This window comes from Mercenaria mercenaria, chromosome 1 (genome assembly GCF_021730395.1).
Source record: "Mercenaria mercenaria strain notata chromosome 1, MADL_Memer_1, whole genome shotgun sequence".
In the NCBI taxonomy this organism is placed as follows: domain Eukaryota; kingdom Metazoa; phylum Mollusca; class Bivalvia; order Venerida; family Veneridae; genus Mercenaria; species Mercenaria mercenaria.
In genome coordinates, this window is record NC_069361.1 from 119,313,860 (window position 1) to 119,327,042 (window position 13,183).

Genomic DNA, 13,183 nt, shown 5'->3' on the forward strand with positions numbered 1-13,183 from the left:
ACAATGGGGTAGGGGTAGGCAATTTCAAATATCTATGAAAGTAGATTATTTTTGACTTTGATATTTTCCTGACTGATACATATAAAGATAAGCTATAATTGAAATAAAAGTTTTCAAGATAAAATAGTACTATCTAGAAAATATAGTTTAAAACAAAAAGAAGAAAAAATATCAAAATTCACCAGATTTTAACAGTTTTTTCTTAATAAATTTCTTAGATGAACGGTGACCCCAATCTTTTTTCTTTCCGTTTTGAAGCATTTTTGTGTGTCATTAAAACTGCAAAATATTTTGAAAATCTTACCGTGATTTTTTTTTTGTAGCTCTAAATACATTTTTTCCATTGAAAATAAAGTGGGTGGGGGTAAATATGTCAACATGTAAAAATGAAAGAGATTTGTTTGTGACATTTATGTCTATATGATACTGATATCACCTTGTATTCATATTAACCTGTAAGACATGAAATCCCTATAACATTAAATGGGATATTGTATGTTTTTTATCCTGTCACTTGCAGTATTTTCGACCCGATATCAGGGTGCCGTATATCTTTTTTTATATACCGTCAGTTGACACGTGACCAGTGATATACGGTCAGTTGGTCATGTGACCTTATGATCGATATTGTTATAAGAAATTTTGCGTTGAAACCATCGCCATTGTGTTGGAAATGTCCGAACTAAGAAAATGAGTGGTCAAATAATGAGTTTTCATTCAAAAACGAAGAAGTTATTGCGATTTTGTCGATGATTACGTTATTCTATAAGTGACGTCATTACGAATATGACGTCAATAAAACGGTTGTCGCACACTTATTTTTGTAAAATAAATTGCCAAATATCGGAAAATGAAGTAACGACAAGATAAATAGAATAATAGGTTAGTGCCTAAGATGGAGAAAGTTTATCTGGCTCGGCTCCGGACGTTATCAGGTTCGCCTTCGGCTCACCCGATATCCTCCTCCACCTTGCCAGATAAACTTTCTCATCTACGGCACTAACCTATTATTCTCTATATAAAGTACCACCATTTTTTCAATTTTACAAAATTTCAGAAATGCTTAAACAGTGGGTGAAGAAAATGCCCTATAAAAATAAATCGAGTTCGGTGACCTGTGTTTTTTCTTCTCTTGTTTGTCTTAGAAACTAATGTTCTTCAAGCTCACATAGTATGAAAAAATTCTTAACGTTAGAAAAAAATTCGCTCCTACATCCTTAAATGAAAAATATTCTTTTTTTACATTCAACATCTTCAAAAAATGTAAGACTACGGGTATAACTTCAGGCAGGTTAAATTAAGAAAAATCATAATCAATGGTACACATAAATATGATGTTTTTTTTTCATATGGGAGACATGTAATTCAGTTTAAGCAAGTCTTATTTCAAAGTAATGCTGTTTCTGAAACATGTACAAGAGATTCTCGGTCATTCAAGTAGCCAGCTGTAGGAACTAGTTTCACAGTTGAGGAGAGTCAGCAGTCTTTTAACATAAAACTTTGAGACTTGAAAGCTGTTTCATTCAGTTTATTTCAATTACCATCTTATACTCTCCAAAGACTCACTCAATGCATAGTTCTGACAGAAGAAAAATTATATACTTCCAATTTCCAGAGCAAAAGCAATAGGCTTGATAAATATATTATCTAGTAGAAACTTTAGAGCTCCACAAACCTGATCACAACTCCATAGATTGCATCCCTTAAATGCACTGTTAGAAAGAATGCTCTAATTTCATTGCAAGCCAGATAATTAACGTTTTCTCTTGCAAATGTTTTCTCAATTAAAGCTACTAGTTTGTCTTTAAAAAGATTATGTGGTAAATTAGTATAAAGAGTAGAAAAATCATAAGTACTTATCATCGAACATTTGAAAAGTTTGCTTTTTAGCTTTTTAAATAACATCTCAAGAGTTCTTGATGGACCAAAACAGATTAACACCCGAGTTCTCATAAACCTTGGAGCAATATTTCTGTACGTTGTCTTGAATTGTAGTAAGACAGGAAGTCAAAAGTACAGAAATTATTTTTTGTAGTGCATAAGGTTGTATTTGCAATGAATCGAGCTTTATATGGAGTTTTGTGAAGTTTAGGGATCCAATAAAGAGTAGGGAGCTTCATTTGACAGTCAAGTGCGGCATTAAAATTTATACAATGAATTGCATGAATTTTTGCAATAGTTTCCTCATCTTGTTGTGATACTTGGTAAGTTTTTGTATGTTTCAGTTCATTTTGTAATACTTCCGAGTAATAAATGCGTCATATAATAATAATAATATTAGAAGCTTTGTCTGCAGGAGTGAAAACAAAATTCGTATGTACCTTGGATAAAGCGTTCTTTAAACTTCGAAGTGAAAACTTTGGTTTAGGAGGTAATAAGGAAGGATTTGATTCAAAAAATTTAACTCGAGTTTTAATGATTTTAAATATATTCTTTTTCCATTCAGTGAGAGCGTTCTGATCTGCATTTTCCTTCCGACACCATTTTTTAATATAGTCATCAATAGTTATTTCAGAGAGACATTTTCAAAGCTAATGTACGAGAGAATTCTATATTTTGGACCTTTAGAAAAAATATTTCTGATTCTTTTATCATTAAAAATCTTAAAATTACCCGTTATGATATGACCAGCTGGTTGGTAACAGTATTTAGATTCTTTACAGTTACTATTTGGAACATTAAGTTCTATATCTAAATCAGACAATTTGATTGTAATTAAATATAACGTTTCTAACTGGTTTATTATATTTGAAACAGATAATAGGTGTTTCTGAATTCTTGAAATACTTAGGAACAGAGTTAACTACAGATTGGTCTCTCAAAATACTAGGTAAATCAATAAACTCGATTCCATTATTTATGAAAGATAGTTTTAGAAAGTTTCGTTTATGATCGGATTCAGAATCAATATGAGGTCTAAGAAAATGTTGTGTATAAGTTTGTATCAATGAAGCAGTGTCGTAAAATGGATGTGTACGCATATAAATATTATCAGCTTCTTGATCAATTTGCCTCAACAAAAAAACACGTAAAGAGGTTAAACACGATAGCATAGCATGTCTACCAGAACGTTTTAGTATCAAATGGCAACCTGTAACACTCATTCTTTTGCGAAGTTTACGTTTGATATTCCCATTTCGTCGGACACCATGAGAACGAGTATTGCGTCTTCTTGGGGAATAGATAGAGAATATATCAATTCCGGAATCTTTCGAACTATTTCCCTTTTGTTAAATGTTATCATTTAAACCAAATGGAAAGGGTATTTGTAGAAATTTAATCCATTTAAGTTCAGAGACATTTCTGAGTTTTGACTTGAAGCTAGAAGTCATGTTAACATCATACTTTAATTGTTCAACAGCTTGAACAGAAACATCTTTAACCGAATGTCCAGTTTTACAAAAATGATTATATAAGAAGTTTCGAAATTTATTATTGTTACGAATTTTGTAACAGTGTTCCTGAAATCTGGTTTTAAGAGGTCTTTTCGTTTGCCCGACATACTGTATACCACAATTATGGGCATTTCATAGAAGAATATAGATAACATCAGAGGAATTTCATGAAATGTTTGAATGAATATTTATACTGAAATTTCTGTTATTAACAGTAGCGCGTATTGTCGAGTTAGTATAAAGATGAGGACAGCACATGTACCTATTAGAATGGCACTTAGAGATTGAGTGAAATCTAACGTGCTCAGTAGCAGATGTTTTTATGTTGTATTTCCTAAGAATAGGTGATTTAATTGGTGAAATCAGTACTTTTTAAATTATTGTTGTAAAGTGCAGTGTTTTTAATAGTTCTCTTAGAATTATCTAAATGTAAAGGTAAATGACCACCGGCCGCCACATTATAGCTAGTAGATACGGATGATAAGTATCTACTGGACACGTTTTAACACGTTTTAACATTCAAATTAACACTAATTTGATTCAATTTCTGAAGACGAACACATTTGTACTAAGCCATTTTACTGTTGAACAAATAGTTTGTTTCATGGCAGAGGAAACTGTTTAAAAATCGAACTATAAATTGTTATCTTACAAAGACCTTTCATTGGAAAAGTGTTGTTTAGTGATTATACTAGTATATCATTTCGTAACAAGAAATATAGCTTCTTCTTTTAAACGCTCGTGAAAACCATGCTAAACGTGTTTGTACTATTAACTTCTTTATGCGAATGTTGTAACTAAACACTTTATATGATTTCAGGGAACATTTACAAGTTTATTAAATATTCACTGAACTTCAGGCAAATGCAATTGTCTAACAAAATAAAATAAGGAACAATTCTGCCTGTAGAAAGTAATTAGTTCAAAATTTCACTTTAGCCTTCTTATCAATAAACGTTCAACCACGCTTCTACATCTTTTTTGAAATATGGAACATAGTCAAATCGTTTAACATGATAAACACCCCTTTGCAGAAAATTATCATTTTGTTCCCGAAAAAGTCTTCTAATTATGATGCCAATTACAGACTGGTCAAATCTGTGGCAACGTCCATCGTAATCTTTTGAAAAATCACATCTGTGTTTTAATAGGCTTCCATATGGTGCTATACAACGTTCATTTAATGCACATTTTACCCATGCTTGGACAGCAATGAGTGATATACGATCTACATGAAACAGCAATGCGGTAGCAAATACTTCTCTTAATTGTTTAAATTTGCAACTGTTCTCTCTGAGAAACTCAAAAGTCTCCATCATTGTGTTTCTTGTTAGGGTTCGCTCGTGTGCCGAGACTTTATAAAGAAGACTGTGTAAGATAGCTTGTTCTACCACTGAATCGATGTCATCTGTTATAAAGCGTACTGAAGTATCAACCCACCATACAAAATCAAATTCCATTAAAAGGAGCTGAAAGTAACAATATATTAAATGAAATATAGTATTGTGCAATTACCAGATGAATTCGTGTTTGTTAACGTATTATTTTTGTTTCGAAAGTTCTTAGAAAGTTGTTTGCCTAAAATAATTTTAGATGTACCATTATATTCAAAGCAAGAGCGTGTGGTCGCCTTAGAAACAATTACAAAATGGACGTTTATATATACGCCTCAAAAGGGGTTGTAATTGTTAAATGTTAAAACATGGTTTGTACTATTTTTCGAGAAGAAGAAACATACGTGTGTCCTTAGACATTGACCAATTAATGCGATCAAACGATTCATAGTTGTTACTTATTGTTCTTCATATAGTGTATGTAAACATCAAATCAGCACGTTAATGTGTATTAACAATAAAATGCAAGTTTTAAAACAGTTCCCACTCTATATGTGTATAGGAAACACAGTATAAATGCCATTAAAACACCTTCTTTTTCCCAAACAATCACCTGTTACTGCATGACATTTATCAATGAATGTATTTGTGTATGAAAACTTTATCTATACATTTAGTAAAGTTAAATACACGAAAGGAGTAAATTATATGTTATAAGCAAATGTCCAAAGACAATTATTTTATTGTAAAATTGCCATTGGATATCTTTAAATGAATATAGAATTTCAGTTTTTTATGCCCCCGGAGGGAGGCATATTAGTTTTTTTGTTGTCCGTCCGTTCGTTAGTTCGTCACAACGTTAACGTTTTGCATGAAAGCACTTTACTCGCGAACCGCTGCACCCAGGACCTTCAAACTTCTCATGCTGATAGTACTTATCGAGTACACGACACCGACTGACTTTGGGGTCACCAGGTCAAAGGTCAAGGCGCTGCGGGGGCATTTTTCACCATTAGTGACATCTCTTGTTTCTAATTCAAGTGCTGCAGCAATTTTAGATCATCTTTGGGGTCATATTTCAGATCATCTTTGGGGTAAGTTTATAAGCTTAAAAAAGATTCCCTATATATTCTATAAAAATGATATCTGTTAAACGATGGTTATCTTTAAATCAGATTAGTATTTGTCTTGTACTTTTTGGGTCACTTAAGCCTATCAGCTTAAAATGGATTCCTTATATATAATATAAAAACTGACTTCTTTTAAAAGGTTTAACATAGATAGGCTCATTTCACAGAACGTTAACCCAACCTCACCAGATTTATGATAAAACCTGACTTAAAAGAGAAGATTTAAAGTCATATTCCGTCTAAGAGATATTTGTCTTATCTTATTTGTTTACAGTTACATTCACATCAAAATCACACTGCTTCGACCGCTAGTACCAGTCTTACTAAAATTGACTTTTTCTAAACGAAAAACAACATTCCCTCCTATTTTCGTTCTACCAAAATTAAAATTAATTTGCAGTGACATTACTCGCTTTAATTTAGATTTATGTGGCCAAGTTCAAAGCCAAATTGATGCGGGTCAAGTAATTTTAAGCCAGCGGCCTTAAACACTCGGCCACGGAATCTCCATATGCTAAAAATAGTAAAATTCAATGCATCTATTATATTTTTAACGAATTAATGAAATTAAAAGATCAAGATTTTAAAGTTGCACAAACGATTGGTTAACAATTAGTCAGTAAAACTGATATTGTATTTATCATATCATTCGTATTAAATGCATTCAGCAACTTAAGAGTATTTATGTTTTAGCCTATTCTAAAATGTACACACATTCATTATTTTCTATATACCGTTTAATATCTCAGTGAAAACATAAATTAATGAATTAATCATATCCATCCATAGTAAAGGTATAATCGAACAAAATATACACGAATACTGACAAATAATGTTCATATATATTTATGGACCATAAAAAGACAGTAATGATGTCCTCACTGTCGAACATAGCCTTAAATAAATCTAGTACAACCCAGAAAACCAACAGTCTGCACACGAACTGTTCCAATTGTTTTTGCATAAAGTGTCACTATAAGTTTTGTTACCATTTTTTAATTTTCAATTTGTTCTCAATCGTATAATTTAAATCGATTTTTTTTGGGACGGGCTAATATTTATGTATTTATATGGACATAATTGTTTTGATGTTTTCATCAGGTAGCAACTGTGAAAATAATATATATCTGTGTTGACATCGATTTGACATCACTTGCATTTGATTTGTTTAAATGCATGTAAAAAGTATTTAATTAAAGACAGGTCGTGATCGAATATTACAAAACAAAACATATTCTCCCTATTACAGTTGACACGTTAGTTTCAATTATGCATATCGCAGTACTTTATGAGAACAGTTCGCAGATGCCATTCAATCCTGTTTAATAACATTATTAGGTCTAAACGTACCTCATATCTTGGGTAAGAATCTGAGGTTATTATACACACGGTATCACCCGGAAACTAAAACCTCTTATCCGATATAATGAATTTGCCACTGACAATTCATTTGAAAAAAAAAAGAAAAAAAAAGAAAAGAAAGTGAAGCAAAAAGGAGTAGAACTGACACATTTACCACTATATCACCGTCCGACTCTTTACAATTAGATTAAGTTTGATTTAGGTCATGTCTATATAAATATCCGAATTTCTGACAAGGGAATTATTGTTCAAATCTTAATACACATAACAGTTCTGTAAAAATTTTGATCGTTAAACTTTTGTAGGCTATTTACGTATAACATTTATAGGACACTCACATTTACAATGATTGGCTTAAAGGCGTAAGTAGACAGTGTGTTCACGTGCGACGGATAATCTTCGAAGGGAAACCGTCGAATCTCACATTTGCAGTTACTTTGTACCTAGAGATACAAAAATGACAATCGTTCTTGTTCAAATAAGCATTTTAAAACTTCTCTAAATATGCCATTTTTTTATTTGTTTTTAAAGAAGTTTCGACATCGGTATATGATTAGTTAAAAGTTTATAAACGCCTTTTCACTCTTCCAAGCGTGTTATATCTAGTTTTTTAAAGAATAAAGGGAACAAGCGGTATATTTTACAAAACGTCATACAGTTAGTGCCAGCGTGTATGGCAAAGGGTATTGTCATAGCAATTCATAAATATATAATAACATATTTATATAATTCAACGACTGAACATATACAATAATAAAATGATATGTACCCAGCAGTTAATTTTGTTTGAAACAAGATTTCTTATTTTCATTTAAACACCATCCTTGAATATAAAAGGTGAGTAATGGCAGAGTGGGTTGTCTCTCCTTGTTTTGTTTTTTTGGACAGAAAATTCAAAACTTTAAAGAAAATACCGATCAGAATTACTTAGACAATTTTTTGCTTATAAATGTCTATCATACAAAACCTATTATGTATAAATTGTGTAAATTGCTACAACATTTGGGATATGATATTTTAGTAAATATTTGGAAATATTTTTTAATTTGAATTTGTTTGAGGAGCTATATATGTATGATATCACATGACTCGTTGTTTATAAAAAATGTTTCATTCATGCACTTGGTAAACGAGTGGATGCAAACGCCGATTCAAGATGTAAAATTTATGAGCATCATGAATGTACAAAAATAACTATCAAGAAAGCTGAGAAGTTGTCAAATGGTGCCTTACTAAGAACACAAATTTACAGAAAAGCAGAATTATTGCATGGATACCTTTTCATAAAGATTTTAACAATGCCTTGCTACAGTACCGTGACAAAAGTATCTCGCAATATTTTTCGATTGGAATAAATATGTCAAGAGGCATGCAACCTCCGTAAAAGAATACTCTGATGTGTGTGACAGGAAACGAAAAGCTACAAATGTTTTAGGAAAAACAAATTTGGGTGATTGAGTGAAATAAGGTTGAATTACATTGAAAAAGTCTTTGAATAAAGTAAAACATGGTGTACTGTTGTTGGTAATAGAGCTATTTCATTTTCAAGGACTTTATATATATATATAATCTTGACATGTTCATTCCAATCAAAAAATATTGCGAGATTTTTTCTACAGACAAGGCATATGTATCATCTGTACAGATTATACGTTTGTCACGGTATATATATATATATATATATATACTAGACTTCAATTAGAAGAGTGCTATTTATCGAATAAATCTGGTATATCCTGTCGGGGAAATGCATGTAGAGAACAGTTTATGCTGCTGAAACAATGTATTCTGTTTCAGCTCTATTGTTTATGCAATTTCTTCTATCAACAAAAATGTCTATTATCAAATTAAACCCTCCCAATTTATCCGACACTGTTAGATTGGAATTTGCTGGTGATTTACCTGGCTTTTATTTACATTGTTCTTTGAATAGTTGATACTTAATGATAATTAAACTTTTACTGAAACCAGTATTTGTAATAATGTGATTACGGAATTTACCATTTTTATTTGAGATGGGGTAAGTCCAAGATCATAAACAATGGTAAGCATATCTTTTCTATACTTGGGATTTGACATGAAGTGTTCATGTAGAGATTTAAAAAGGCCTTGACATTCTCTGTAGTGCGTGTAGTCAAATGCCGTTACAAAAACAGGTATTTTGCGTTTTATCCGATGTCTAGATTTGTTCATACTGGATATCATTAGATATTTATTTGCATCTCCAGATGGGTAGTTTTGTATGACTTTTAAGTTATCTTCCAATGTTTTGTTGAACATCTCTGAGCAAAGTTTAAAGTCCTCTATAAAGACAAAATAAATGTTACTTCCAATATTTTATGTCGATTTGTCGCTATCAAGAGAACAAAGAATTGGCCAACGTAAGGCAAGACTGTAAAAAAATACGACATACATGTGCATTTTTCTACTCTTCAAAGTAAGAAATTTACATTTAGACGCCGACAAAACGCTTTGTTTTACTAGTAGGACTATATTATGGTACGACGCAGATAGTTTTCTAATTAGATTTTTTTCTAAACATTTAAAACTAATTCTTTACTTAAAATTTGAAATAAAATAATATTTCATAAGTTTCACAAGTTTCTGGAAAAAACATTTAATATTAAATTTACTCACTTGAACTGAACTTTTTCAAGATATCACGAAATAAAATAGCGTATAATATGATTGCTACCAGAATGAAATTGAATTTGATCCCTGAAATAAAAATAATATTTAATATTACAGCAGGTAATGGTATTCTGAAATTGACATGCAACTTTTCTGAATGTCAATGAAAAACACAAAGACAAATATCAAACAGGGAATGCCACGTACCAAAAACGCAGCCTCCCCAAAACGAAACCCACAGCACGCAGACGCGCACACCACAAACACACACACACATACACACACAAAGTCAACACATTAGGACAAAACGAACAAACAAAGGAACACAGTGGGGCACCGCCTTGGAACGGTCAGTGGCAAAAACACCACTGGGGAGCTTAAACCGGTTTATGGTGCGCACCCAACCTCATTCTTACCCCCACCATGTTCCAAAGACACGGGACAGTGTAAATAAAAGTAATCCTCTCCAGGTGAATCTCTAACACACGTAATGGAAACAAAAAGGCACGGCATGTAAAACACAAAATTGCTCGTGTATAAATATATAAAAAGCAAACCTTAAGAACCAAAAACGTATGTACTCAATGCCTTTTCAGAAGACAGAGCAACAAGAGAAACACCCTTAAGGGCCCGACGAAACAGGCCAGAAGACAGATATCAAAACAGTTCAGTCCTGGTAGGATTTAAAAACTGCTTATCATAGAGTCCTCCCCCTCTTCCGTCAGATACAATCAAAGAGGGAAGCGTAGTGTCCAACTGTAAACGGGTTGAACACTAAACATGCGGTATGTCTCAAAACAGTTGGGTCGTAACCTCTTTTAATAAAACGTTTTATAATTTTACCAAATACATTTGGAAAATTACTATGTCCCAAGATCTTACGAAGTTTGTAAACCACATACCCAAGTTCGCATGAAGGAAACTACTATCCTATCTATCATCTTGTTTGATATAAGTCTGGAAGAAAGTTTTATTTTCTATAATAATTGGAATCTGGATTGAAAGAATTAAGAATAATCAAAACTTACATCATATTATCAAAATGTGTGTACAATGTTCTTTAAACATAGAACTTTTACGTTATGTCGATACTTTGTTAAGCGCCATTGAAGCATAAGAAAAAGTGCTACTACATTTGATCTACAACTCTGCATAAATTCATTTCAGAACAGAAATAATATAACAAAATGCAACCTGAAACAACTGCTTAAATTACTATAAGCTAAAAGAAATCTTTATACCTTTTCCTAGGTTAGTCATCGGGACTTGATTCTGTCTGTATTTTAACACTATTAAAATACTCTTACGCGATGACGCCACACCGAAACACTATATGTAGCGCTATACATACGCCATGATATAAAGCTTCCTTATTTCGTCTACTTCTTTACATAAACGACATATTATAATCTAAATAGCATATAGGAGAACAATTTTGTAATCCGCCATGCATATAACTCCCCCGGGATACGCCCTCATGAATGTTTTACTCAGGCTTATAACCTCGTATTATTTCGCAATATTGAAATATGGTTCTTATATATCTTACACGTAATAAATACATTTTAACCAGAATGCTTACATTATAAGGACATCGGACATTATGTTAGGAATTTTGCCCAAAGTTCAATGCTATATTGACTTCAATAGCTGATTTTATATAATGCCTTTAAATACTGATAAATAAGTTGCATTCCTATCAATCACAAAAGAAATGATTTTACTTCATGTTCGTTTTTCTTGAAATTCGAACAGTTTTGTAGTTAAGGGTAACATTTTTGAAAAAATTAAAGTGTGTATTTTTACTTAAAGTAAGCATTGGCATTTAAGGTATGTCTATTATGAAATATTTCAACACAATAAATAAACTTATACCATACAGATTATCAGTTTTATTGACATTTATGAAAATAAACGAAAAGGAAAAAATTAAAGTGGAAAATAACTTTTGGTCCCATAACTGTATTTCAGTTCTTTCCATTCGAGTGCCTATGATAACTGATGCATTAATCATAGCCTGTTGTTTGTTTTCTATACATCTGTTGTTTTACTGTATTTACACATGTACAATACTGACCGGGCATTATGTGGAGGATTATATATTGAATGCATGCAGTGGTGTAGCTGACCATACATAGGCGTAGTTGTCCTTTTTCAGTTGAAGCAGAGTGAAGCAGGATATTGCATATGCCACTGTGGGATCAGGGGTGTCTTACTTTTAGCATTTTATGACACATTTGGGCACGTTCTAGATGCACCGTTAGCTCTTTTCAAGGTCCCTTAACATTGATTTTTTGGTGTGTTTAGTTTTTTCAGTTTCCTATATAATCTGTAGGCAGAGTCCTGTTGTGCTGAAATAAAATTGGCTGCGCCACTGAGTCATGCATATTTAGCTTATATTTTTAATGCCTAGCAAACATTTAAAAGTGATTCCTTTTACTTAAATACACGCACAAAAAAAATAAAACAACATAAAAATACATTATAGTAAAAAAATACCGACTGCTCCAGTATATCACTGGAACAGAACTTCACTAGCTGAAGTATCAACATTTATATAGATATTCTTGGGGTGTCTGTGTTAGTTCTTTGAGGTCCTTACTAGTATTTCGGTCGGCTCCGGAATATGTTTCAGAAGTATGAGCAAATTGGTGTTAATTCTGGGGGTGTCAGTGTTAGTTCTGGGCGCGTCAGTATTAGTTCTATAGGCGTCAGTGTTAGTTCTGGAAGCAACAGGGTCAGTTCAGGAGTTGGTGTCTGGTGTAACGTAATCAGTTTATTTATCAGTAGTACGTGAAAAGTAAAAACAAAAGAAAGTCTTGGAAATGATCTTTGCAGTAGCATTTGCATTATCAATAATGTCACTGCGCTTTACACACACCATAACCATGATTGTGCCCAAGAAACTGAACGTCGTAGCGTTCTTACGTCGAAGTCATAGAACGGAGCAAAAGATTTTGATGGATTTTAATATTGGGCTATCATTCAATCGAAATATCTTATAAAAATAATATAGTGAGTAGACGAACATTATTTTCCATCAAGCCGAATTGACACAAAAGGTTCATTATAAAGACTACATTGCCTCATTAGCCTCATACAATTTGTTTGAAAAAAATGTTAAACTTATCATTGAATTCCAATCATTGCATATTAGTTTATTTCAGTTGGGACAATACCCTTTATCGCATTTATCGTAGAAAAAGCCTTGGTTATCTCCTTGTATTTTTCATAATTATCGGATATCAATACTTTGTTTGTGGGCGGCATTGCATGCCTTATAGCACTGATAAATCATACAAATAATTATTAGAATTTACACACACGGGCC

The 13,183-nt window shown here is 32.2% G+C and overlaps 1 protein-coding gene across 1 annotated transcript; it reads right to left on the bottom strand.

Annotated features, from left to right (window-relative positions):
- Window positions 1-1,432: 1,432 nt before the first annotated feature.
- Window positions 1,433-11,340, bottom strand: LOC123545263 (uncharacterized). Its single transcript, XM_045331605.2, has 4 exons — window positions 9,859-11,340; window positions 9,223-9,524; window positions 7,560-7,664; window positions 1,433-4,864 (listed from the first exon to the last, which is right to left on the bottom strand). Exons 2-4 carry the CDS (start codon window positions 9,499-9,501, stop codon window positions 4,343-4,345), a joined length of 906 nt encoding a protein of 301 aa, XP_045187540.1. The 5' UTR covers window positions 9,502-9,524; window positions 9,859-11,340; the 3' UTR covers window positions 1,433-4,342.
- Between the last annotated feature and the right edge of the window lie 1,843 nt (window positions 11,341-13,183).